A 27,614-nucleotide genomic window follows, 5' to 3' on the forward strand; every position below is an offset into this window, starting at 1 on the left:
CGGACGCGTCTCCGGCAACACGAAAACCAGACCCGCGCGCGTTTTCCAAGTTTCCACCATATATATTATACGCGATGGTACGTTGTAGGCGTATACCATCGCGAGAGTACCCGCAAAGAAAACTAATTGCATTTCTGTAGTAGCTGGTATAACGTACACAATATATACGGATTATAATATATTCCGTACAACGTTTTATTTTTTTAAACCGGTATCGCTGCGAGAGGTAATAAAAGGTATTCGTACGACTATATACGACCTATTATATTATATTATATATATAATTACAAGGTCCCGCTTGTTTACATCAACACCACGATTCGCCCATCAATTAAAAATTGATTTAAAGCAATTCTTCGCGATTTTACAGTTTGTCATCGTAGCATGGGTACACAATATAAGTTATAACATACAATATATATAATAATAACATAATAACGATATATTTTATTTTACCGCGATTACGCATCGGTGTAAGATCAATATTATTACCTTACATGGTCAGATTGTAGGACGAAAAAAAAAATATTATAAAATCAAATAACAATCAACGAGCACACAACAAGTGTGCCTACAACATTGTAGCTAAATAAATAATTGGAATCCGTACGTACGTATATATAGGTAGGTACGAACAAATAGTTGTGCGCAGTATATTATATTATATTATAGGTAGGTAAACCGATAGATATTGGCGACGAGTAATCGACCGTAAACGTTCTGTTAAATGATATACAATATATGGCCTATAGCAATGTCGTTATGGTAAGTCTTATAACAATGATAATCACTGAGGACAGTGTATTCGTATAAAATATATTATAAGGTACATTGCGGTCGAACAAATCACTTGACCGTATCTCTGTTGCACGTGTTCGCATGGGCAAATTTGCTTTTAGGACTTCTGGACGCGCCGTCAACCAAACCGAGAAAATGGCGCCGAGGCCTTGAACTATATAATATAGGTAAACAATAATGTTTGTACGTTGTTATAAACTTACGAAAAAATAACCCAAACTATGTATATATTATTACTTATATTATTAATATTATAGTTAGGTATGTGAGAAATGTATATTACAAATCGCGAACTCATGGGCCCCCACACGAACATCTTCTTGAAGAATAAATAAAAATAAAATATCTTTCTATAATGTGTACGTGGTTTTCGCCTCATTTCGTGACAATTCGAGGATACACATGTACTTGTGTGTGTGTGTGTGCGGTTTTCCTTATCGTTTCGCTTTGCTAGTCTAACCTACATAATATAATAATAATGTTTTAATGAAGCCGTGCCGACCGAATTTCATTAACAAAGCCCAAGGCCGACCGTGTGAACCATCATCACAACGCGCAAAATTAAGACCGTAGGTACTTTTGCAAAAATATGAGCGCGCAACACGTGCAATTATATATATAATATAATATATTGTTGTTCGGGTCTAATTACGCAAAAATGCAAGATGATTAAAACCAAAAATATAATAACTCATTTACATATTGTTATGACATTACAGCGTGAAAAGAAACGTAGAAGAAATCGTTATCATCCGTATGGTATTAGAATAATTTAATAGTAGGCGGTAGATAGGTACCCATAGTATAATGATATGATACGCGCGCATAAAATCAAAACGTTTATAATATCCGCGTAAAAAAAAACTCGTCGTTACAACACGTACCTACAAACAAACAAATAAACAGAACGAGTAATAATTGAACCCACGCGCAATAAACGTTAAATAAAAGCTTTAGGTATACCTATATACTATATAGGTGTTATACAATATATAGTAAAATTATTGTTCAAAACATTGTCAAAGATTAATGATCGTGTACCTGACGACCATCAGGTGGTTTTCACGTAAACTCCATAAAAACGATGAATACAAATATTATATTATATTAGACGCAGATTTCATAATAAATGTAAATTATTTTTCGAGAACGGTATATTTTTTCCTTCTGACTGCAATAGTATAATATTATAGTTATTTATTACGAGGTGCAGTGTCAATCGGTTTTTACTTTAAGACGACGTCACGACGGAAAAGAAATCGGATTGAAAGCTTAACACTTCATTGTGTATATACGCACACATTTTATGATTAATAATATGTAATATAAAGTCGAGATAGGCACACAGATATTATATTCGACAGGAGAAGAGAGATCTATAATCAAAATACGTGTGATGTGTGTGTGCGTGTGCGCGCGCGTGCGGTTTTGTTATCGCCAATTGCGAAATAAGTTTCAAACATTTTGAATTGCATAACTTTATACTTAAATATAATAGAGTGTACTCTTTAAAGATAAAACCATGCGTATTACAATGCCTCTAATAATCACCTATTATCTAGTTCGAGATAAAAAAAAAATATATATATCCTTTATTTATTAAAGGTATGATATGAAGTATCTTCGATGCAGTTCTATGAACCGCGGCGTCGGTGGTTGTAAGAAACCGAGTAGGTTCAAACACGAACGAGCTATTAAACGACGGCAAGGTAAACACACATTATAATATTATGATGCGCATAAAATAATATATATATAAATAGAGATAGGTACAGCAGTAGCCAATATGTTAGATTATATACATATATATTATATATATAAAGACACGAACCTGACCAAAGTCTCAAAGTCGAACGGCGGCCGCTGATATCACGATTTCGCCCGTAGTATGGAATAAAAAATATAGTCATGATCCGTTATGAATATACACATAATATAATATATGCATATATATATATATAGCTGATCCGGGGATGGATGGGAGGGGGAATTCTGTTGGAAAGACGTCTACCGAAGCACAGCGGTAACCTTAACGGGGTGGCGGAAACGATGTCAGTATAACGATGCACGGCTCACTACATAAATTATTATTTTTATATATATATAGCTAGATGTATTATATTATACGATGAGGAATGAATCTTCTGTCCGCGAGAACTCGTAATCGATATCTGTGACCGCGAGGGCGTATATCAGTCGATTATCCCCACGACCCACACCATAGACAACCTTTTCTATATAATACAATTTGTAGACTATCCGACTATTGTTTGATTAAAATGTATGGAAATGGAGATGAATATACGTGAGTATACGTCTTACGTTTTTCAAACTGCAGCCAGCTACAGTGGAAAAAAACCCGCCGTTCAAACGGTTAATGGTTTTCAAAGTGGAAATGCATGATCAACTATATATTATAAAACGTGTGTATAGTTTCAGATTTGTTTATCCCAAAATTTTTTTATAGGTACATGGGTAAGTGAATATAATATATTTTATTCTTGTGCACACGCAGCACGCATCGCCGACAATGTAATATGGCGATAACTTTAGGATAACTATATTTTGGAGAGTAATAACAACACACGAAGGAGCGGTATGTGTGTGTGTGTGTGTGCGTTTGTAGGAGAACAGTTTATTCTTTTTTTTTTTTTAATTGGCTTCCTACTCGAGAACAGAGGCCTTCCTCATCCTTGACACGTATGTCGACAAATCTACTAGTCATTTTTCGATTCACTAACAGCGGCCATCGTTTTCGACCAACAAATAAAACGCACCTCGTACGTTATATATTATTATACACACTGTAGTATAATTTGTGTGTGTGTGTGTGTGTGTGTGTGTGTGTGCTATTATATACACACGTATTTTTATATAATAAAATATATAATACGATATTATGAAGTTTGATCGCCGTGGACAAGCACGGCGTGTGCGGTGTGCACTGTGCACGTATAAATCGCTATCCGCCCACGAAAAATAAAATAAAAACATAGAACAGCAGCGGCCTTCGTGGTGCCCTCAAACGGTCGCCTGGTGAGTTTTGACAAAACTACACGAAATTCACAATATATATTATGTATTATTTAATCAAATTTTTTTATGGTAGCCCGCGGTGACGAGGAGTTTGATGAAACCTATTCGTGCTCGATCGCCTGTTAAAAGATGTGCGTAGACGGCAGAAAGACCAGAGTAGAAAGCGAAAAATCTAAATAAGGAAATTCTATCTGGCGAGGGCGGACGCGCATTGTTTACCACATGATATTTTGTAAATTATATGCTCGCAAGTTGTTGTTATTATTATTATTTAGCTCAATAAGTCCCGCAGTGTGCAGATATAAAAATGAAGTTTTATACACAAGTCATACACGACACACACACACACACACACACACACATGTATATAGATATATATATATACATTATATACATTTATTATATACATTATACATTATACATAATACGATTTGTTGTACACACCATAACATGTATTTATTAATATTATAATAGTTTGCAGTAACTCGATCCTCAGCAGCGGGCAGGCTATGGTTTAATGAAATACTAGAAGTTTGAATATCACTTCACTATTACACTGCGACGGACGGTTCATTATTTTCTAAAAGAAATAATAATAATGACAATGTAATAGTATATCCTCCAACTATATACACATTACACATATAATATGTATATACCTGCAGCATTGACGCTTGAAACATCGCTGACTCGTTAACATATAATATAAGAGATACCGGGTGATCTATTTAACGTAAGACACGTATTATTTAAAAACAAAATTATAATTTATATATTAGTTTTTATCGTCATAATATTTTGATTTTTATAAAATGCATTTCCTTATTACAATGTAGAATATTTTTTGGAGTGCCTACTTTGATTTATAAACATCTAATTTTGGATACACGAGTAGTGTATATGATTTATAAGTGTTTAAAGTTTCGATGAATGGAATACCTATACACTGGTGCACTGCAGGTACAACCAGAAAATTTTGATTCACTACTCCGCTCATTGAAACTTTAAAATACCTATAAAAACTAAGCTACTTATCCAACATTTGATTGTTATACATCGAAATACTCTGAATAATATTCTTCTTCGGAATATAAAAATTCAAAATTAAAACAATAAAAAAAATATGCAAAAACTTAATAATTATTTTCCAAATAAATGTTGTTTTGTAACGACTTAAAATATTATGTTGACGAAAATTTTTCCAAAACATTAATGGATTCTGAAATAGCGAGTGTCTTACGTAAAATGGATCACCCAGTATAATACATTCCAAAATACACCCCTATCCTCTCTCGTTGCCGAACCAATAATATTTTTCCTGAGGGTACTTGTCCGTCGTCAAATGTGATATTGATATAATATAGTATGTACGCGATGTTGAATGTATATTATGTATTATATATTTATATTATTATATGATATTGAATTGACAAGGAAGCGCAGAAATGCCAACATAAAGTAACCGCACATAAAAATCGAGGACCTTGCCCCCCCACCATTTCCTCCACAATGATGATTATTATTATGACGATAGTAATAATAATAATAATAAGTACACAAGAGTCATGCTAACGATGACGAAATCGCATCTCTAAAAGATAATTATCATTGCGCTGCGCCAAGGACCGATCTCAAAACGATAATCTCCGTGGTTGTTCATTATTATTGCTTGAACTAATTAACTAGCGGTTGCTTCAGAAACTGCACGCTATTGTTACCAAACAAAAATCCGAAAATATATACGAAAGAGTCCTACGCTCGGTCAGTGTGTAGTTTGCATGCGAATAACGCGAGTCTGATCGAGTTGGAAACAAATTAAGAAGTCAATATATATATATATATATATAATATAAGCCAACACATAATATTACGCCATGTGTAGGTACATAGTACATAATGTACTTACTGATAATAATATATAAAATGTCACGGGTATAATATTATGTGGGTGCGTGCAGTGTGAATACGCGTTCATAAAATGTATAGTTTAAAAATGTATATGGCTCGCGGTCGAAGAATGACCGACGCCGCGCCCTCTTTAAACTTTAATGAAATATCCCAACTTACAATTCGGCGGTCGAGTTAAATTGCATGGCCTCGTGGTTCTGAAATCGCATATAAATCCCGCGTGGTAACATTAAACTATGTGCTGATGAGGTCTCAGAGCAATCTATTACAAAACGTATGTTTGTTAAGGCGCATACCACCCAGACCACACTTACTATAATAATAACGTAGTGATAATACGAATGCACAATTAAAAACGAACATAATTAATTCTTTGTAGACCTAATACAAAACATGGGTGCACGCGGTACAGTTAAACGTGTAAAATATAAAATAATAGGCGGATCGAGCCGTATATTAGTGGTTTTAATGGAAAACAAAAATGTAATTGTACAACATCAACAATTCATCTAACTGCAAATTATCTATATAGGAACAGGACGAGTCCGTATCGTTATACAGGGCTGCATATAGTGTTTAATTTTAAGTATACCAACTAATAACTATATATACCTATATATATATAATCACATCCATAAGACGTATTGAGATTCGTCGACCGCTTTTTGAGGTGAATGAATGTAATAATATAATCGACTCTATAGGTATATTGTATGTATATAACTCACATCACTTACGTAGTTATGTGTATGCTGCACCTAAAATACGTCTACAGCATGGTCGGTACACGCTGCTAATATTGTTGTTGTGTTGAATACTGTAGTACCTACATGTGTGAGTGTGTCTTATGATATATAGTAAAAAATATGAACTTTTCCTACTCTAAAATATTACATTTTCATGCGCGTATACCTGCGGTCGAGAGACACACAGCGACAAAAAGAATCGTAATGAACGTTGAAGAAGAAAAATCCCTTCCCCGATGCGCGTAGGTTATATCACTATATTATGTTGTTTCTCTTTCTCGCTGCCTCTCACAATATCACTGTATATACAAAATATACATAATATATTATTAAACAGTATATCGTTCGGTGGGCTTTGACAATAATAATAACTCTTGCGGTGCTATATACACACGCAGAGCGAGGGCGTAAAGTACACAAGTATTATAATACCGACGAGAGTGTGTGAATGTTAGCACAAGTACACCTACTACAACAACACACGCTCACTAAATCTTGAGGCCGGCCGAGTACTCGCGTACGAGTGGGCGAAACGCATAGACCGTCAAGGTCGTGTACGCCATCGGTGTAGCATATTATATATATTATATACTATTATACATGCATTAAGACTTTATATCGTATACATATATTATAATATAATGTGCCTATGTGTATAATAGAGAGCCACGTTTCCGCGATAAAAATTATTGTTAAAAACAAAACAGAAGAAAACGATAAAATAAGAACGTTTGGAACTGCAGCAGTTGGAAAAGTCGTGTTAAACAATTTCAATCAGTTCGAACAAACTAATATATATTATAATCTATTCGGGAAATGGATTGTTTGTACACAATTTTATTTACGATTAATTATTATATTAAGTATTTTCATTTATCGGGTCGGAGATTATATAATAATGGAAGTAGTTTCGTTGAATTTACGACACACGCTGCTCACTATGTCAACACTATGATGTAAAACTGCACTCACAGCCGCGATGACGCGTGAAAACGATTCGGTTGAAAATCGCTGTGAGATGGATGCGGAAAGAACGGGCGATGATAACCGATCATAAGATCGACGGAAAATATCGCGGTTACCCGATATACCAAGTTACGAGTATATACCGTTTATCGTAGCAGCGAGGTTCTAAGCAAAAGCGATCGGTTCAACTCCGGTATACGAGTATAATAGTGATCGAGCCGAGAGGGTAACCACGATATCGGGGGTATTGTACAGGTAGTGTCAAAAATACTTGATACATAATAATATACAATATGTATATATTTTACGTTTCGATTTTTCTTTTCTGAAGATTTGAATTTCCTAACCTAAAATACGACAGTTGGTATTTGGTATAAAATAAAAATAAACTATAATAATATATACGTTATTTCGATCTAGCGATTTTCTCGCTCGAAAAAGCAGCGACAGACATACAAGCGTATTCGGTATTACCTATATGGGTAATATAATATATATGCGAAGCATCTGTATACATCAGCGGTGGTGGAAAGACGCTGTAAAAAAATCGCAGACACTTTCGCCCGTGCGGCACAACACGAATTCAATCTCACGCTCGCGACGTAAGCTGCGATATACACATGCAGCTATAATATAACCCACACTGCACTGCTACAATAAAATAATATAATATAATATACTGGGTGATTTTCGTTTTGTTTTATCCGTGCGGACCGGCCGGTTGTCTTATCCGGACGACACGTCTATATTATATAGTTTTACTTTCCTCGTGTATATTATATAACCGAAGAGTACAATAGGTACATTGCAATTTATTTCGGGTTTTTTTTCGACAGTCAAATAATATCTTTTCAACATCTATACGCAATGACAATAAGATATTATAATAAGAAGAAATGAATACGACCGTATTATAAAAAGCGACCGCGATGGGTTGAAACCGAAAAAAATCACCCTATACAATATGTATAAAATATAAATCGTTACGAGATACGCGCAACGTGAAAGTCGTCAGTCTGTAGGTACGCGCGCGCGACTCGTTCTGTGTTTGAACTGTTTAAAGGTGATTTATCGTCACGGTGTGTTAAATCGGCCGGCGCCAATGGTGGTGTATATATCGATATCGTATTGGAGCGAAAAAAACCCAAATCGTCTTATTTCCACCCTTCCCCCCCCCCCCCTTGAACGCCGTGCCAAATACCTCACTGCAGCAAAAGCTAAATAAACGTATATTATAATATTATTGTCGTCGAATCTCGCTCGTATATTATAATAATATTATCTTCAGAACAAGACATCGGCGTTCGTCCCGAAACTCGACGATTCGACAAAACCCACTTTTTATTTTGTATTTAACCAGAGACTTTATGTATTTATCTTTTAAGCGTGGACGCGTGCAAGTGGATACGAGTTTACGAAAAAAAAAACTCGAGTTACAAACGCAGAGGGACATAAACAATAATAATATCGTATCCGCAGCACGTTAAGATAAACAAAAAAAAACGTCCCCGAGAGAAACGTATTTTTCGAGCTCTTTTTATTTTGGTATCATTCCGCGCCGGGCAACGTATTTTTATATTTTTATCTGACACGTAAGTATATCATATAATAATTGAATAATATTCGGTCGTGAGCTAAACAATATAACTCGTAAGTTCGAATACATGGGCGATGGTTAATAATAATGTCTTCATTAAAAAAAAAACAGTGGTTCTTTGAAATTTTGTTTTTTCTCTCGTAAACACGATCCCCGTATATCAAGTGCCAGAAATAGATCTAATAAACGGCATCATAATATGTAATATTTTATTTTCTAGGATACATACACCACTGGCCAATTACAGCGTACCCATAATGCCCACGCGAAATATCCAATAGGGAATTGAGTGATAATCGTTATATAATATTTTGCATTATTATACATAAGTATGGATATATATCGTTGCTATAGTAATCAGCTTGCATCGTATGATGTATCGTAAACAAAGACTACTGTATACAACACATATTTTTTTAGCCGGTATTCTAGCATGTCATATTATTTAATATATATTTTTAAACGTAGGTACCAATTGATTACATTATAATTTACAATATTAGTTACCTACATATTATTATTATATTAATATATGGCCGTTCTGATATTCGATTATACTATGATATTATAATCGTACGTCATCATGAATAATACTTAAAACGATAAAAACGGTGGATTATTGAATTAACTTAACAGGTGACCTACGAACACTTTCTAAGGTTTAATAGTTGACCCACCGGATTTTCTTTGGTTTGATGATATCTGATCTACCTAATTTTTGTCTAGTTTTAGATAATATACATTTAAATAATTAATAAAACTATCGAAAAAATGATATATTACAATGTATTTTTCACAAAATTGTTATTTTTAATGTTACACGTATCATAATACAAAATAACAATGTCACCTAAACGAGAAGTCGTTTCAAATTTACAGTGATATTATGATAGCATTGCATAGCATATAATATAAGACCTAACCGGTTTACTTATCCGCCAGAGGTCGATAATATGTAAGTGCATACTAATAAATAAAATAAAACGACTCTTCGATAATTGTATTAATTAAATGTATATCTAAAACTAGACAAAAATTAGGTAGGTCAGATATCATCAAACCAAAGAAAATCCGGTGGGTCAACTATTAAACCTTAGAAAGTGTTCGTAGGTCACCTGTTAAATAAATTCAAAAAACAACCGTTTTTATCATTTTAAGTATTATTCATGATGACGTACGATTATAATATTATAGTATAATCGAATATTAGAACGGCCAAATATTAATATAATAGTAGTGGAAAATTTTGTGAAAAATACACGATATCTTACAACTCCATTATATTATGTTGTCTATCGCCAGACATCAGAAAAGGTGAACCTACCGAATTAAGATGTATTATAATTAAGAATATAATATGACTCATTATAAATTATTAAATATAAATTTGTATTATAAAGAAAGAATGACACAATTTATTAATGTTTTTGACTAGGTACTATCTAAAATTAAAATTTTTATTAAAATAATATGTATAAATAGTATTACAGTTCACCGTTAAAATATTGGAAAGCACCTGCAGTTGTCTGGTAGGTCACCTGCTAAACGAATGCCTTTTTTTTTTATAAATTATAGGTACCGTAGTTCGTTTATCGAAATTCGTTTGAGAAATATGTCGTAACAAATTACGCGAACACGATTTTTTTTCTCCGGCAATAACACTTATTATAATTAATTTGTGCAAAAGAAGCGATCAGCAAGCGAGACTGCGGTGCCTCTCATGTTATTGAGGACATATTATACCTGCATGTGTTATTTCCGTCGAACTAACGCCACGACAATACAAACAACTTTACATCCAAAATAATCCATATTTCTGTTGTTTTCGTTTTGAATATTAATATTGACCTAATAATCGAATTTAATGTAAAGAAATCTAGACTTTTTTGATGTTTCAATTTTGAAGCAAGTTATTTAAATTTACCACTTTAAAATGTTCATAACTATTGCTTTAAAATTGAAATACCGAACGAGCCTAAAAAATTGCAATACTACACCGTGTTTCAAAACCACCCATATACTCAGTATACCCTATACCTACATATTTTTTAATTCTGTTTGCAGGACATGAAACTAGACTATTAGATCTTCAATCTCCCAAAGACAGAATAATTATTCTAAAATATGAATAGGGTACTGAGTAATGTAGGTACCTAACTGAGGTATAGTGTACCCAGTTTTCGCGGACACACGGCATATGCGTTAGTAAGACCGAGGAGACACCACACGAGGGTATTAAACGTCACGTTAAAACAAATATATAATAATACTGCAGGTACACCTCAAAGTCCGGTGTCTATACAGGAGGGTTGTGACTTGGTGGGTATTATACTTACTGCAGTTTTAACGTGTCTCGTGGATATATTATAATAGTTGACTCAAGTTCACGTAAGCGAAACATTTAAACGACTTAATAATTGTCAAACTACGCGAAAGAAAATTCCATTTATGCCACGATCCTCCGCAACATCAGCAACATATTAAGTAGATACCTACAGTGCGAGTTAATATCTCATATTATGCATATAGTGATGATAACAGTTTCATTATTTTAGCGGACTTCGTGTACCTCCGAGCTCGAAGCAGTCGCTGTATTCGTCGTTTGCATATATATATAATGCAAGATAAACGGTGGTTCAGCGGGCCACGAATACTCGGCTATATGTAATATAATAACATGCTATGTATAGTGGTACACATAACTGAACCAAAGGTCATATTTTGTCGACCTTTCCGTTTTCATATAGAATTTAATATTATTTTTTTTATATACATTTTATCAAATGAACAGAAAATACTGACTCTGCGCGTGTACCTATAGGAAACGTCGACGGACGGACATATTAATATCTTAACGACAACGATTGTGATGGGTCAGCGGTTCATATGTATCGTAATAATATATAAAGAGAACGTTTTACATTGCTATATAATTAATCTATTACGTAACTAATGAATACAATTTCTTAATATTATATACGACATGTAAGCGATGAAGTCCGCGATAAGGCTTCGACTTTTTGTTTAACCGATTGTTTCAAAAAATTATCGAGAAAATATTATTATACCGAACTGATTAAAAATACAATATACTCATATTTAAACAAAAAGAAAATAAAAATGATAAATTCAATAATTTGAAAATTGTATTTAAACAGACCAAATGCTAAAATAATTTTGTAATTAATTGTTCGGGTTAAAGTATGGCAATAAAATTTACTTTAATATTCATGCAAACGACCGTTGGCTAGCGATAAAAAAAATCAACAGACGAGGACAACACGGTAGGGATGCAAAAGTAACATGCTCAATTTATCTTTCCATAAAATTTTTTTAAAGCCGGTAAAAAGTAAATGATTTGAACCACTACATACTGACCAACATTTATTTTGTCATTATCCTATTTTTCTTATCAAGAACCCTAGTATCGACCTGCCTATAAGTTGCTACAATAATATAATATTGTTTATAATTTTTAGTTTCCATTAACAATTATTATATTTAAATTTGAAAAAATTGTCTTATTTAGTATTAAAATTAGTATGCATACCTTATAGGTATGGTATATTATGATATAGTCAGGTATGAATATTACCATTTTATTGTACAAAAGAAAATTTTCAAATGTTTGGGTCAAATGTTACATATGATTTGGGGTCAATACTCAATAGTAGTGACTTAATACTGTGTAGTATGTAGCTATGTAGGTTATGTTTAATGGCTTTAATGTATTTTCAATGAATTCAGTTATATTAATTTAAGTGTTTTGTTGTTATGTCTCATACAGCCATATATAATATAGTAATATTTTCCTTGTACTGCCTTTTATAAATGTAAAATGTTATAATTTTGAGGTAATTTATTTGATCAACTATAAAAAACGAATTAAGACCAACTATATATTATAGTCGGGCCGTCGGGGTAAAACGTAACTTTTTTTAAAGTACTTGCAAGTTTACAGTATAACTATTAAGTTTTTATTTCGAATGGAAGTGTTATTATGTGAAAATTATAAATTTTTGGTTTTACATTTATAAGTAAATGCAAAACGCCAAAATGTAATTTATATTTGTGCGGTCTCTCCTAGTATAATGGATAATATACATGAAGTATGCATTTATTTTCGATAACAGTTTCAGTGGATTACTCTGTAGTGCTCATTACAAAACGTAAAAGCTATCTATTAATATACAATATACATGCCCGACGATGACCAATTTACTTTACACAGTAGTTTACACATCACGTTTGATCTAGGGTAAACCAAACGAACAATAAATGCAGCATTATTCAGGATATTTGACCCCGCACCGCCCGGATATTGAACAACCCTGTGCGGTGCAACCCGGATATTATGACCTATGACGACAGAGTAATGGGGACGCCCCGCCACTAATACGCTTCGGTATATATATTCTCGTGAGCGAGCGGTACCGATCCGAAAAAAGTCAAAAAAAAAAGTCTTTTGCTGCACGAGGACGTCTGTGAGCGTGTTATATTAAACGCGTGCGTCGCGAATTAACACTCCTATATCATTATTATTTTATTATCATACTTACATACCGGGTGATAAAATGAAACCAACAGTATGGTTGGTATTCGTATTCGGTGCAACGCATATGATTGCAATATTGATGTATAATTGTTTTATATAAAATTTCTGTTTTTAAACTATCAACTATATATACCTTCCTATATTAAACACGTTTTCAAAATAATTGACAATTCCGTATTTAACTACATAATGTAAGTGCATTATTATGCATAATTCCATAATACCTATGTCAATTGATATATATTAGTATATTACAATGGAACGTCGATAAGTCGAAATTTAAGGGAAATTAAATTGTTTCGACTTGTCGAGGTTTTCGACTTACTAAGGTTAGGTTAGACAAGGGAGCGGAATTAATTGATATATATATATAATATAATATTACCACCAGATGTTATGTAACACCAGATTAATGGCATTATGGACTATGGTGGTCGGTATATAGAGTATGTCGGTATAAAGAGCCCAAGTTTTGCGTGTCAAACACATTTACTAGAATTGTACAAACACTAATGTCTAGTGAGTTAATTATTTTTAATAAGATAAAGGGGACGTAAAAAATGGAAATTATGAATGACCAAAATAATAAATAGGTACTGTTATTATACGCGTGATCCGCTGAATGAATATACCAATAATACCGGAGACCATATTTGTTGTCTATCCTTTTAAATATATAATATGTATCTATCCATCAGTCTGTAATAGTTTTTAAGTAAATTTACTTATTTGCTCGCTGACGGCAACTGAAAATCGATAAAGCTCGTTGAGTATACTATACCAAACGCGACATACATACGACACCATTTACAGCAATAATATATTATTAATACGCGGAATACAGAACGAAATTCGAACCAAAACGTGCCCATACTTCATTAAATGGCGTAAAACGATTCGCTCCTCATTGGAAAAGCGCAAAACAACAAAAACAATAGTATTAACTATCAAAGTTTACAAACGCAAAAATAAAATACAATAATATTATGTAGTTGTGCGCGTGATGACATTACAATAGCCATGATGAATGGGGGACTATAAAAAAAAAATATATTTATATATAAAAATAATTTTTGCATATTAGATTTTCCTCAGGTCCGCGATGGTGTATATCAATACGCGTGTGTCGTGTGTGTACGATTACCATAATCGCAACGACGACGACGCATCCATAATATTTGAAATCGATATTACATTATAGTTAGATGTTTAATGTCTCAAGTCTAGGGCGCCGATAAGTTGTATACATCGAACTACTATACCTATAATATACTATGCGTGTTCGACCAGACGATATGTATAAAAAAACAAAATTCAAATTAATGTACATCCAAAAGCGGCTTCGTCATATATTAATAATAAATGCGCATGATATTATAATACAGTCGTAACTGGTCCGACGAGCACCGCGGACGACCATACGCGGATAGAACAATAACAAATAACAATATACGTAATACGACTACAATATTATAATGTATTATTATGTGTATCGTTATTATGATTATATTATGGCGGCGGTTCAACGGTGTTACGACGTATTATAATAATAATATACGAGACGATATTATAGGTTCGAATGTCGTCGTTAAACGCATGTCATAATGTCGTGTTTATTCTCTGACGTTTCGAACACCCCACCGCAATATAATAGCACAGCGTCATAGAATTACAACACGCGTCGAACGATTTATTCGCGTCCACAAAATATCATGTTATTTTGTGAACCATAAAAATAAAGAATTGGTACGCTATATTATTTCAATTATTTGCCGTCGCGGTGTACGTCCTATCGTCGACGTGTTTTACGCGCAAACGGCGATGATTACATAATAGGTAGTTGGGTGTTCGAAGGGATCAATACATATAGGTACGCATTACGTTATACAGATGATGGTCCGCGTTATTAAGTATTATCCGGCAGACTCGACAACGACGTCTCGTTACGGCGGATTTATGAAAATTAAATTCAATTCGTGTGCCGCCTCTGCCTGATAGGTATTACGTTTTGACGATCGCAGTTGTTATATGTATTACATATTATACATATACGTTGGCCGAGAGCCATTGAAAATCGTTCGAGTGTACTAAACCTATCGATATATAAAGAAAATATGTTGTATACACTTCATTATTAATATAATAATAAGCTCCGCGCGCGCAAGTAGAAAAATAATAAACACATAATAATATTACACAGGGCAGAACAGTGTTCACTCGAATTGCGCCGAAGCAGTCGAAACGTATGTACCTACGTTATAATATGACATATTCATTGATATTTTCAAGTATGTATGAAGAGTATTAAAAAATAAAATTTATAATTTAATTGTCAAGGGCGAGAAAAAAATTATGATGGGATACACATGTCGGTCACGTCGGCAGCGGCGTCATATTCAATACTTGTATAAAACTGAAATGTTTTCTGTATTATTATTATTTCCTTTGAAATCGTCCTGCAGTGTGTCATACGCAAGTCCTCGAGTGGCCTGCAGTAACCACGCCGATTTAAGTATACGAAATCGCAAAAAAATTCACAGACAGGGCGAATCAGCGATGCCAACGGCATACGTCGTCGAAAGTCCGTCTTTCACACGTATATTATATGCGTAGGTACTGCAACTGTGCTAACGTGTAATATTATAACTTGAAAAACAGGCGAAAAATATAAATTAATCACACTCCGCGTCGGTGGTGGTGTGTCGTGGTCATCGTCGCAACAGCTCGCCGTGACTTTTGAACGTAGAGATTTGAATTTAGAATTTTATTACATAGGCAACGGAGGTTCTGCCGTACACGTATTATTATTATTATTATTATTATTATGCAATAAGCACACAATACCTATATGGCTATATATTATACACTAATCTAGTTGCAGAGGATTTTTGACGTGACGTGACACGCGACGGGTCTGCAGTGTTAAATATTCACGCCATCTGCATATAATACGATAAAATAAGCTGCCATATGACGTTGGTATAATATGTGCACAGGGATCGCACATTAATTTGTCGTCCTCTCGATGTCCTCCTGCTGCACAAGGACAAACGATTCCGAGTATCCTGCGTACATAATTAAACGTCCATTAGTCCGATAGCCGATGGTGGTGGTGGTGGTGGTGGTGGTGACATAAACGGGGCAACGAAGGCGTTCTCGCACGAAATGTGTATAATTACTATACAATTATTATACTGCACAGAGGGATCAGACGAATTTCGTATGGCTAAAAAACCATACTAATAAATGATAAATCGGGTCGACTTCACATCTCCGTCGCGGGGTACGCATCTAGTGACGGGAAATTCCAGGGAACGCCTTGGAATTCGGGGGAATCGTACAGAAACTGTGAGAACGAATTATTATAGTTTACGCATTTTTATAAGAGTAAATGATGGTGTATTTTATTTATATATTTCAATTTTTTTGCTAAATTGGAAATATTAAAAAAATTAATATTAGATTTCGATGGGATCTGACGTATTATATTATAATGTACCCGTACTGGCGGAATCGATGGTTAGATACATGGTAGGTATATAGGTATAGATTAAAAATGAATCCAACAAATCTTGTACAACTGTTTTAAGAGGATGCTACCCAGTACCCATCCATCTTGTCTCCGTCTTACACACGTACGGCATGGCAAATTTTCGTCCACTAGTCTCAATAGTGTGCTGTTAGTTTTGCCATTGGAGTGATTTGACCTATTATCAATTTTTTAGATAATAACATTATCTGTGCTTAAGCGTAGGCTTTTATTCGATATTTTAATCTTCATATGATCATTTGTAGTTTTTGATATTTCACATACCCATATCTTGCTTGAAAATGAAAATTTCGAAAAATCGGCAACGCTTAAGCACAGATAATGTACTTACCTAAAAGTTTTATAATAGGTCAATTCACTCTAGTATCAAAAACAACAGCACACTATTGAAACTAGTGAACGATAATTTGCTATGTCGTGCGTGTGAGACAACAAATGTATGGATTCGTTGCGTCCTCTTAAGCTTTTGGTCGCAGCTGCTGTTGAAAGTTTTACATTTTTCGGCCGACTGATCATCGGTCATCCGAGTGCTATAATATTAGGTAATTACCTTTTTTAACCCGAGCGCGCGACTGTATTAAATAAGCGCAGACGACCTCATCCAAAACGACAATAACAGTAATTATTATCATTACAACTATTATTATATTTGGATATACTTGATCGCCGTATGTGGTCGGATTTGTACACCGATCAATGCGGGGCCCATGATACATACCCAGTGATGTAAATTGTATAGTACAAATCGTATAATATTGTATTCTACTAGCGTATTTTACGTCATGTATAAAAAAATACAATACAAATGGTATAAAAAAAAAAAATCAGTGATAAATGGTAGATCAATAATAAAGATAAAATATACGCAGTACATAATGGGCCAGAGATTTTGTATGGAATTGTCTAAATACTAAAACTGATGGTAATCATATGAACATAATAACATGGTGGAATGGAATTTGTTCAGCTACAAATTTGGCAAAAGTTGTATCGGAAATTTGACAATGTCCACCTACTTCAGCTTCGACTGCTTCGACATTTTCAACTTATGGACTAGTGAAATATAGCTAAAAAGAATAGATTAACAACAGAGGTAGCTTCTAAACTAGTGTATATTATGTTAAGCACAATCTAAAATTGCAAAAGAGTAATGATGGTGATTACTAATTAGGTATATTTTATATTTAATTATTAATATTTTTCTGATAAGTTGTTTCAAAAAATATTAATTTATGTTTCTGTATTTTACAATAAAGTTGCTTTCTTTTTTTGTTAAAACTTTGTTTTTATTAGAACTATAGTGTTTTGGGTCTACACTTACTAGTTGTGTAGCCAGTAGCCACAGTAAACACTTACTAATTAAATAATTACATAGGTACTAATTAAAATGAATGAAAATATTAAAACCCAATACCTATTCAAAACTTAGAACTAATCTATTTCCATATACTTACTATTAGTTATTAATTTATTACCAGACTGCCATTACATAATTTAATAATCAAATTGCATCATTATTCATCAATAAACTGCAATATTATTATTGCACTCTGGTATATACTCATATTTAACATTAATCCAAACGCCATACGATTTTTGTAAAATACTGTATTATACACGTGCAATATATGCATAATACACGTATTCTACGATTGAAAAATAAAATACGATATTTTTGCATCACTGTACATACCCAATAGTACACAGACGATTGGCTTTGGCGTATTTCAATGCTTAATCGCGTAACATGTGTATAATATTATGATTTACCACGATAAACAATATGAACAGGTATAATATGATGGGTGCATGGTAAGTATAATAATACTTGATAGTGCATAATAATATGTATGCATTGTATACGAAATATGCGTTATAATTGAACTTTCCGAAACAATGCGCTCATCGTATAATATAATAATATAATATTATGTTAAACAAATATGGCAAAACTGGTAACGGTCCGATTTCTCGTCCACAATTTTCCTTGACTCGTTCATAATGTTTATACGTCCAGATATATAAAAATGTCGTCGTCATATTATTGCAGTCTATAGCCTTGGAGTACGGCCACCGGACACACTCTTATAGGAAAATATTATGCTGCTATAATCGTTTAACAATAATACTAAATCAGCTGCTAATCACACGCGTTTTAACTTCATATTTACGTCGCATAATATGTATTGTGGATAATACCTACATACGGTCGACGAATAATGGACTTACTGGCATATGAATCATACACATATAGTGATATCAGTATAATAATATTATATTCTCCTTAACGAGATCTCTGCACACGCAGAGAATTACGAGGTAATAATAGGTACTGCAATATTATATATGGCAGTAGTGTACGATACTGTCGCAACGTAGTTGCATATTCTATAGGTATACACGCACATATACTTAGAATAATATTATAGCATAATATAAAAATGGCTTTTTTTTTAATTTTACGTTTAATAATTTAAACTACAAATTATATTGTTTATATTATTTAGATATATTAAAAATAAAGTTTAAAAAAAAAATTAATACAATGTACATAAATATTATCGTTATAAAATTACGTCTAAAGAGATGGCGTCATCAGACTCACCGTGAGTCCACTTTTATACAATATTACGTTGCACAGGAGTTGAATATTAATACAGAAATCGTTCACGTGACTTACCTAAAACAAAAACAAAACAAACAACCATTAGATAAAAATTATAAGTATTATTATTATAATTATTGTAGTCTAATTTGTGACATAAATAACATATTAGTCAGCGGCCGTTGAAATTCTAACAACTTTCGATTTAATTAAATCACAGAGACGATTTAAGTTGCTCAAAATGCTATATAACAACTGTAATGAATACGACACGATAATTGAAAAGTACACACCGAGATGTAGTGAAATCGAGAAATGCGTTTTTTGTGATGTGGAGGTAGATTCAAATTTCAAAACATTAAACTAAAACGGAAAAACGAAACCCACTTTTACCTAAATGTTTGTATAAATCATGAACACAAAATCCAATTAAATTTCAATCAATGGTTGGTGGGGTGGGGGGAGTGGCTGCGGTTAGGTACAACCTCTGATGCTTATTGTCGAGTTACGTCCAGTACAAATTTAGCTGGTTTTACATTTCTACATCACACACACACACACACACACAGACCATGTACTATCTATGAATTGTTTGTTTATACAGCTCTAAACGTATACGTATAGACGATACACTCAATAATAGATATATTATTATATTATCACCGCTAAATAAAATGTTTTTTACAAAAATTAATGTGTCTTTGAATTTAATCGTTTTGACGCAAATGCAGTCGCCAATTGATATCCTATAGTAATAATTGCATAAAGCAACAACAATGATATCGTACTCAATACGCATATAAAAATGTAGTTTAGTATTGCTATAATAGTTGTTACAGAAAATCCCACATCTCACGACGGGAACGCAATATTATTCTGTTTCAACGCTAAAACCCATACAATATTTATTGCACTATGACGATTCAATAATACGTAATTTCATTATACGTATATTATTATAATCTTGTACTATATTGTAATAGTAATAATATAATATACGAGCTTCGTGTGTACATACAATAATGAAATAATACGATTTGTCCGCATAACGTTTTGTTTTATCGATGTATAAAATCCAAAGTCGTGAACGCGATGTATAATAATATAATAATATGTAATACATGTAATAATATTATAAATTATCGTTATAACATATACGCTCGTATAAGTAGTTTCACCCCGAAGCGTCGTCGTCGAGACATAATCAAAACGACTCCCATGCGCGATTGATGGCAGCGGACTAAACTCTATATAAAAGGTATAATAATACGTATTCACCCGAGCGCATATTTTATTATACCGCTACCGCGGTGACTATCCGGTTCGTATACGCTATAATTCAATGATATAATATATTATATTATTAAGACGCCGAAGCGAGTTTAATGACGAAGAACGGAATCGTCAGACTTCGGTTTGTATTTTATTATTGATTAAACTATATAATAATACATAAATTATCACAACGAGTCGTGGGTGTGTGTGTGTGTGTGTGTGTGTGTGTGTGTTGTCTCATCCTTTCCACTCCACCGGTACACCACCGCCGTGGTATTACAATAATAATAATGATATAACACGTATACATTATATTATTATATGATATACATTATATGGACTTGTAGGAGAGTGATATTTGATCCCGATCGGATTTGATTGCCGCTAACCTTTTCAAGGTTCCCAGACGACGGGGTATTTTTTTTTTAAATTTTTTTTTACCGTACTTACATAGATTTACATATCACCGCAACGGAGTACCTACACAGTTTCTCGACGGACGTATTTTATAATGTTATGGTCTTTTAACCTGTAATTTATATATATGTTATGTACGGTCGGAGATGATCTTTTTTAAACGACACGGGATCGTAATTATTATTGTTGGGAAATAGCTATACGTATATAACATACTATATATAGGCATATTCGAATCATCCGTATAGTCGTTAGGTTTTTACAGCATAATATAGGTACGTATAACATGTATATTATCATACGTGTCGGGTTTTTTGGCACCTATAAATTATTGTTTCAACTCCACCACTATACAGAGTCATTTCGCATTTCACCGCGCAATGTTAACGATAAAAATATAAAATGTACCGTTGAACATTTATCGAACGAGGACGCCACGCCTTAAAATTGAATCACGGTGTTAAATCATTTGAAATCCGAAGCTTTTTTTTTATAGGTTACAAACAACAAAACACATTAAACCTAAATATAATACGTATAGCTTAACGGGTTTAAACCGAATACATTTTGCAGGAAACTGATGAAAGCGTGTGTCGTCCCGAACACGCTTCCGCAGATGGTGTTTAAACAAATGAATGCGGAAAGTGTTGCAGCATGTATAATGCTTATATTACAAAAATAAAAAATGTCTAGTGGTTAACAGCGTTATTATTGAACGTCGGACATAGTCTAATATAATATGGTAAAACGTAAGAAATTTCGTGTTATGCTTAACCAGTTTAGCGGGTTTATTGAGTTATTTCATCGACGATTTCAATGGAAATGAATGAATCAACGAAACGATCGATTCTCGTATAATAAACCCAAAGCTTCGTCGTGTTAACGGTAAATAAAATATCATTCGATATATCTATTTAAATCATCTTCCAGGAATTCAAACGTCTCATAGTACTAACCTATACAAATATGATATTATGCATTACATCACCAAGGTAGGTACGTCCTATATTTAATATTATGTAATTAATTACAGTATACGTTTTATGCCCGTTAAAAATAGTTATTTTTTTTAATATCGCTTTTTTTGAAAATTTAAAATCTGCAGCAATTTAATTAACAATAAATAAATTGTTAATACATACAATAATGGCTTGAATTTAAAATAGAGGTGGAAATCTCATGGTTGAGACACCGACAATTTAATAAATTAAATTAAACTAATATCGCAAAAGTTTTGAGAGCAATTAAAATAACAATTCAATTCGTGAACAATTCACAAACAACGTCATCCACAAACGTTGGCGAGCTGTACTAGACAGATATATAATATGCGTATAATGTACAATATAATATAATATAGGTACAATCAATATTTGAACGGAGGCGTCTATGCGATATATGACCTACCACCTACGAGTTATTAATTACGTTTTGACGAGCTTCCTTTTCGAAACAGACACGTGAGAGAGTATAATAATATAGTATCGTAATTATTACGTCGCAGCAGGACTTTTCCGCAAAACAAAAAACAATAATAATAAGTAACGATCATTGCCATTCGAGTGTACGACCGAAATATAATTCACGAGGGTATTTCTACTTTTATACACATCAATGGCTGTCGACGAATGTTCAGTGAACGACCGACGGTCGCGGACGTTAAGGGGGTATATACGCACACAAACACGAATTAAAACTAAAAAGAAAAACCGGTATCGGATAGCAAAAGATCACGACATCGACGGTCGAAAGTAAAAATCAAAACCTACTTATTGGCGTCCCGGCGGATTTCGACTTGGCTGTGACGCTGGGTCTCCGGGTGGCCGCGGACGGCGCCCGTCGGACAGGCTTCACTACGTATTTGATGTTCCGTCGGGCCGACTTTTTCCGTTTCACCCGGTTGGTGTTCCGAGCCGCGGCCGCGGGAGTCCGGTGCTGGTCATGGTTCTGGTGCTGGTAGTGGTGATGCTGCTGGTGTCGACGGTGGTACAGCTGCTGCAGCTGCTCCTGTTCGTCGTCTTCGGTGTCCGCGTCGTCCGTGGACTCTTGCCACCGTCCCCGGCTGCCCTTCGATATCGATTCGTAAAGTCTGTCCTGTTCGTCATCTTCGTCGTCGTAATCGTCGGTGTCACCGCGGTAGTCGTCCGCGGGGTCACGTCGCTGCAGACGAGCGTCTTTAGGCACGCAATAGTCTCGGATCTCGACGACCGGCCGGGGCTTCGTGTGATGGTGATGGTGGTGATGGTGTTGGGTGGGGCGCCTCTTTTCCGGGGGAACGAACATCATGGGGTCCAATTTGAGCTGTCGGAACGGCGACCGGGCGACCACCACCTGGTAGAGTTGGTCTTGCGGCGTGGGAGGCGGATGCAGCGCCGCCGTCGTCGGTTTAGCCGCGACGCCTACCGCAGGACGTCTGGGCGCCTTCTTGCGAAACAGTTGCTGCTTAGACGGCCTCGGAGGATCGGACAGCCCCGGGGCGGACAGGCTGAAGCCCGAGTCTTTTCCCGAGCACGTGGACGCCACAGAAGAACGGGACGCCGTCTTGTTGACGCCGTCCCCGGCCACGGGGTACCGATGGAACCGCCTGCACGGCACCGGCCGGTCGTCCCGCTTGTCCTTGAGCGCGCTCTCCAGCGAATGGTGGGCCCGCCGTTGCGGCTGACCGTCGCCGTCGGCCGCCATCGCTGCTGCCGCGGCCGGCCGGGCGGGCAACTCCAGGCTCCGGGGTGCGGCCGGCGGTAACATCGGTGCGTCCATCCATATCCGGCCGAGGCTGATGGCAGAGTCGGTACGACTACTGTCGTCCAGCTCCTTGTGCACGTGGTAACGGTACCGTGCCGGCGGCGTGGGCGGCGGGGGAGGAGAACAAGACCGCTTCAAGTTGTTCAAGTCTTCTTCCGCTCGTATGCATCGGATCCATTCGCCGTAATCGATGACCGATGCGGCGGGGGCGGGGGCCGAGGAGCCGGTGGTCGTGGTGGTTACGGCGGTCGTGGAGCCGGTGGGCGGTGGTGATGGTGGTGGCGGTGGTGGCGGTGCCGGAGCGACCGCCTGTCGTCTTCGCTCCACGGGTGGTGGCGGTACATGGTCTCTGCAGGGCGGCGCGGGCAGGGGACTTAACGGACGACGAGAAGCGGCCCGGGGACTAGCCAGGAGACGAGAAACGACCGGAGGACTAGTCGGAAGGCTACCATCCGGCTTGGCCGAGGTAAGTACGGAAGAATGCTGCTGTTGCGGCGAATCATCGCCGTCTATCGGCGGAGGCTTTTTGGTGGGATTCCTGCCCTTTTGACCGCCGCCCCTACCGTCCAAGTAATTCCTGCGGATCGATATCCGTTTGAACGAGTCGCTCCGCTTAAACGGTGACTCGTTGCGGTCTTTATTCTTCCGACGACCGCCGATCAGCCGCCGGAGGTTCTCGAACGTGATAGGTTTCATGCGGGCGTCTTCGCCGGCGACTCTGTCAACTGCAGCGGCTGCGGTGGGTGCGCATCCGCCGTCATCGTCGATTACGCGGCGCTGTTATCCGTCGCGCGCTAAATCGCACTCACGCGCCAAACAACGCACGCTCAACATACACTCGCGCACTAGACCGATGATTATAATATTGTGTACTACGATTTAAACAAAACCGATATGAGGAGGGAAAAAAACAGCGAGAAAAGGAGCAATACACACACACAGAGAGAAACAACGCACGCGCGACACACGAACTGCAGAACGCGAGATCGATCGGGTGACGGACGACGACTGCGCGTGTAGATTATATTATTATTATATTACGCGGCAGCAGCGGACCCGCAAACCACCACCGCCGCCGTCAACCGGTTTCGGGTACGGTCGTCGTCGTCGTCGCCGCCGTAACCACCACCGCTCGGCCAAGCCGCCGCGCTCTCTCGCGACCGTCGTCCGTCCGTGTTTGTGTGTGCGTGTGTGTATGTGTGTAGGGGGGAACCGGTTGCGATGCAACACACACGCACGCACAAAAGCGAGCACGAAGCGGACAAGTTGCCCCCAAGGTACTTGTACAAGGACGCAGCCGCCGCCGCCGCTGCCGCCGACTATCGTGTGCGAGTGCGTGTGTGTATAGAGCAGAGAGATCAAAGCACTCGGGTCACTGGCATCCCGCCCGGGCACCGCGATGCTGCAGCTCTGCGGACTGGCCGACGGTCACCACTGCCGCCGCCGCCGCCACTACTGGTATATAACAAGCTTCGGTCCGGTCACTTGCGTTTTCAATACACGCGCACACACGACCGTCATATTATTGTTATATTGTTATGCGACCGTGTGGGTGCACTTGTTGCGCCGCTGCCAGGGGATACATTCGTAATAATAATATAATATATATTTTATAATAATTAATAGGTATCATTAGGGACGAATATTTAATATAATATTATTTTTGTGCGTCCATACACGTTCGCCGCTTCCTGTTTGTTCGATCGTTCAACGCAGTACCTATATTATAATATATAATATTATGCCTATTTTTTTACGTTGCGATGTTATGTGACGTAGGTACTCGGAGCGAAATGTCGTGTAGAACAACGCCGTTGCCGTAGCCACTCGAATTCCCGTCGTATTTTATGTTTTCCGTAACGTAATCGGTCGGTTTTATACTTTTATAGTTTTATGTACTTGAGCTTAACAGATTACCGAGTCCCGTTTATTTTCTATTTATTTTTCTGCACCTCGCAGTTTTTGTTATTGAAAATCGAAACGACGTTTTTTTTTTCATTAACACAACTACGGTAGGTAGGTAGAGCGAATTTGGTTTTTACTTTTTACACCTAATTGAAATGTTATCGGTTGCTCGATAAAATATTAATGATTTAGAATTTCAACACTACTTACAAAAAAATAATGCGAAATAGTATTGCACTATTGTGGTATTGCAGACGAATTGAATTCGCATTACATACAATTTTATAAAATAGTATATATTACCTATAATATAGTTAGTTTATATATCTTGCATTTACATAATATTGTATTCTAGACTAGAACATTTTTCGAGTGAACAGGAAGTATATAGAAATAGATTGATTACCAGAAAATATATGATTCAAAGACTAGAAGGCCGGTACACTATAGAATTATTACCGAAGAATCATGTCTGACTCACCACAGGCGTTCTTCTGGGAAACTGGTCCACAAATATTATTCAAATCTATTCGAGCACAGTACAATTTCCGTCAAAGGTTTTTGATTATTGCGTAATAAATATTATATGTATTTTTTAAATAACTGCATACTGCATAGGTACTAAAAACCGATTATGTCATCGTTTATTCTCATGCAATTCATTTATTGATTCAGTTCATGTATGGCTTTAGATTTATATAAACTTAAACTGCACAGAAAACATATCGTACACAATATATAAATATAGATACCAATGTATATAATATACACACAGTATATATAACAATCTTATTTTGTATATAATCAAATTATATACTTTTAGTCATCTTAAAATAAACAACTCGACGTTTATGAATTAAATTAATAATAAGTTTTTAGGTTTATTTAGAGTTTAGAAGATCGGTAATGTATCTAAAATTGCAGATAAAAATAGCTGTTAATCAGACTAATCAGAGCAATTTAGTAATATATTATAATCATTTATAATCAATGTTATAATCATAATACATCAATAATTTATTTATCTACGTTTATAGTAAAACACTTGAAACATGATATTTATAGTATTTGATACTGAAATACAATATTGAATATAATATAATTTACTGGTAACGTATTAGGTACTAATTATTATAGAACTTAACGTAGGTAACATGTGATTTTGGCGAATTATCATTTAAAAAATGTGTTAGCTGCACCAAAACCTTACGTTTAAAAACAAGTCGTAATGATCATTATTTTTATTTCATTAGAACACATGTTTGATTGAAATATTGAATTAAAAAAGTAAAATAATACAATAAAAAATACATTTATTAAACACATTTTAATATACACGTGACACAAGAATAATAATAACTCTTGTATAATAATTAATATATAATTTACTGTACAATTAAAGATGTCTAACACACAATATGTACAGCGAAGTATATTAAAAATAATTATAAATAAGATGTGTAAACGTTAATTTAAAAGTTAATTGAATTTAATCACACCCGTGTATCTTTGAC

The 27,614-nt window shown here is 35.6% G+C and overlaps 1 protein-coding gene across 4 annotated transcripts in view; it reads right to left on the minus strand.

Moving 5' to 3' along the window:
• Positions 1-27,614, minus strand: part of LOC132949218 (disco-interacting protein 2) — a 157,372-nt gene that overhangs the window by 64,914 nt on the left and 64,844 nt on the right. Inside the window, exon 1 of one of the 4 annotated variants that reach the window (XM_061019990.1) lies at positions 23,223-25,364. The exons of 1 other annotated variant lie outside the window; for it this stretch is intronic. In XM_061019990.1, coding sequence (XP_060875973.1) covers positions 23,223-24,891 — 1,669 coding nt within the window. In that variant the 5' untranslated portion in view covers positions 24,892-25,364. Of the gene's footprint in view, positions 1-23,222; positions 25,365-27,614 lie in introns of those variants that run through there. 2 more of the 4 variants (XM_061019991.1, XM_061019989.1) reach the window with 2 other exon arrangements.

The sequence above is a fragment of the Metopolophium dirhodum genome, chromosome 7, assembly GCF_019925205.1.
Source record: "Metopolophium dirhodum isolate CAU chromosome 7, ASM1992520v1, whole genome shotgun sequence".
Taxonomy (NCBI): domain Eukaryota; kingdom Metazoa; phylum Arthropoda; class Insecta; order Hemiptera; family Aphididae; genus Metopolophium; species Metopolophium dirhodum.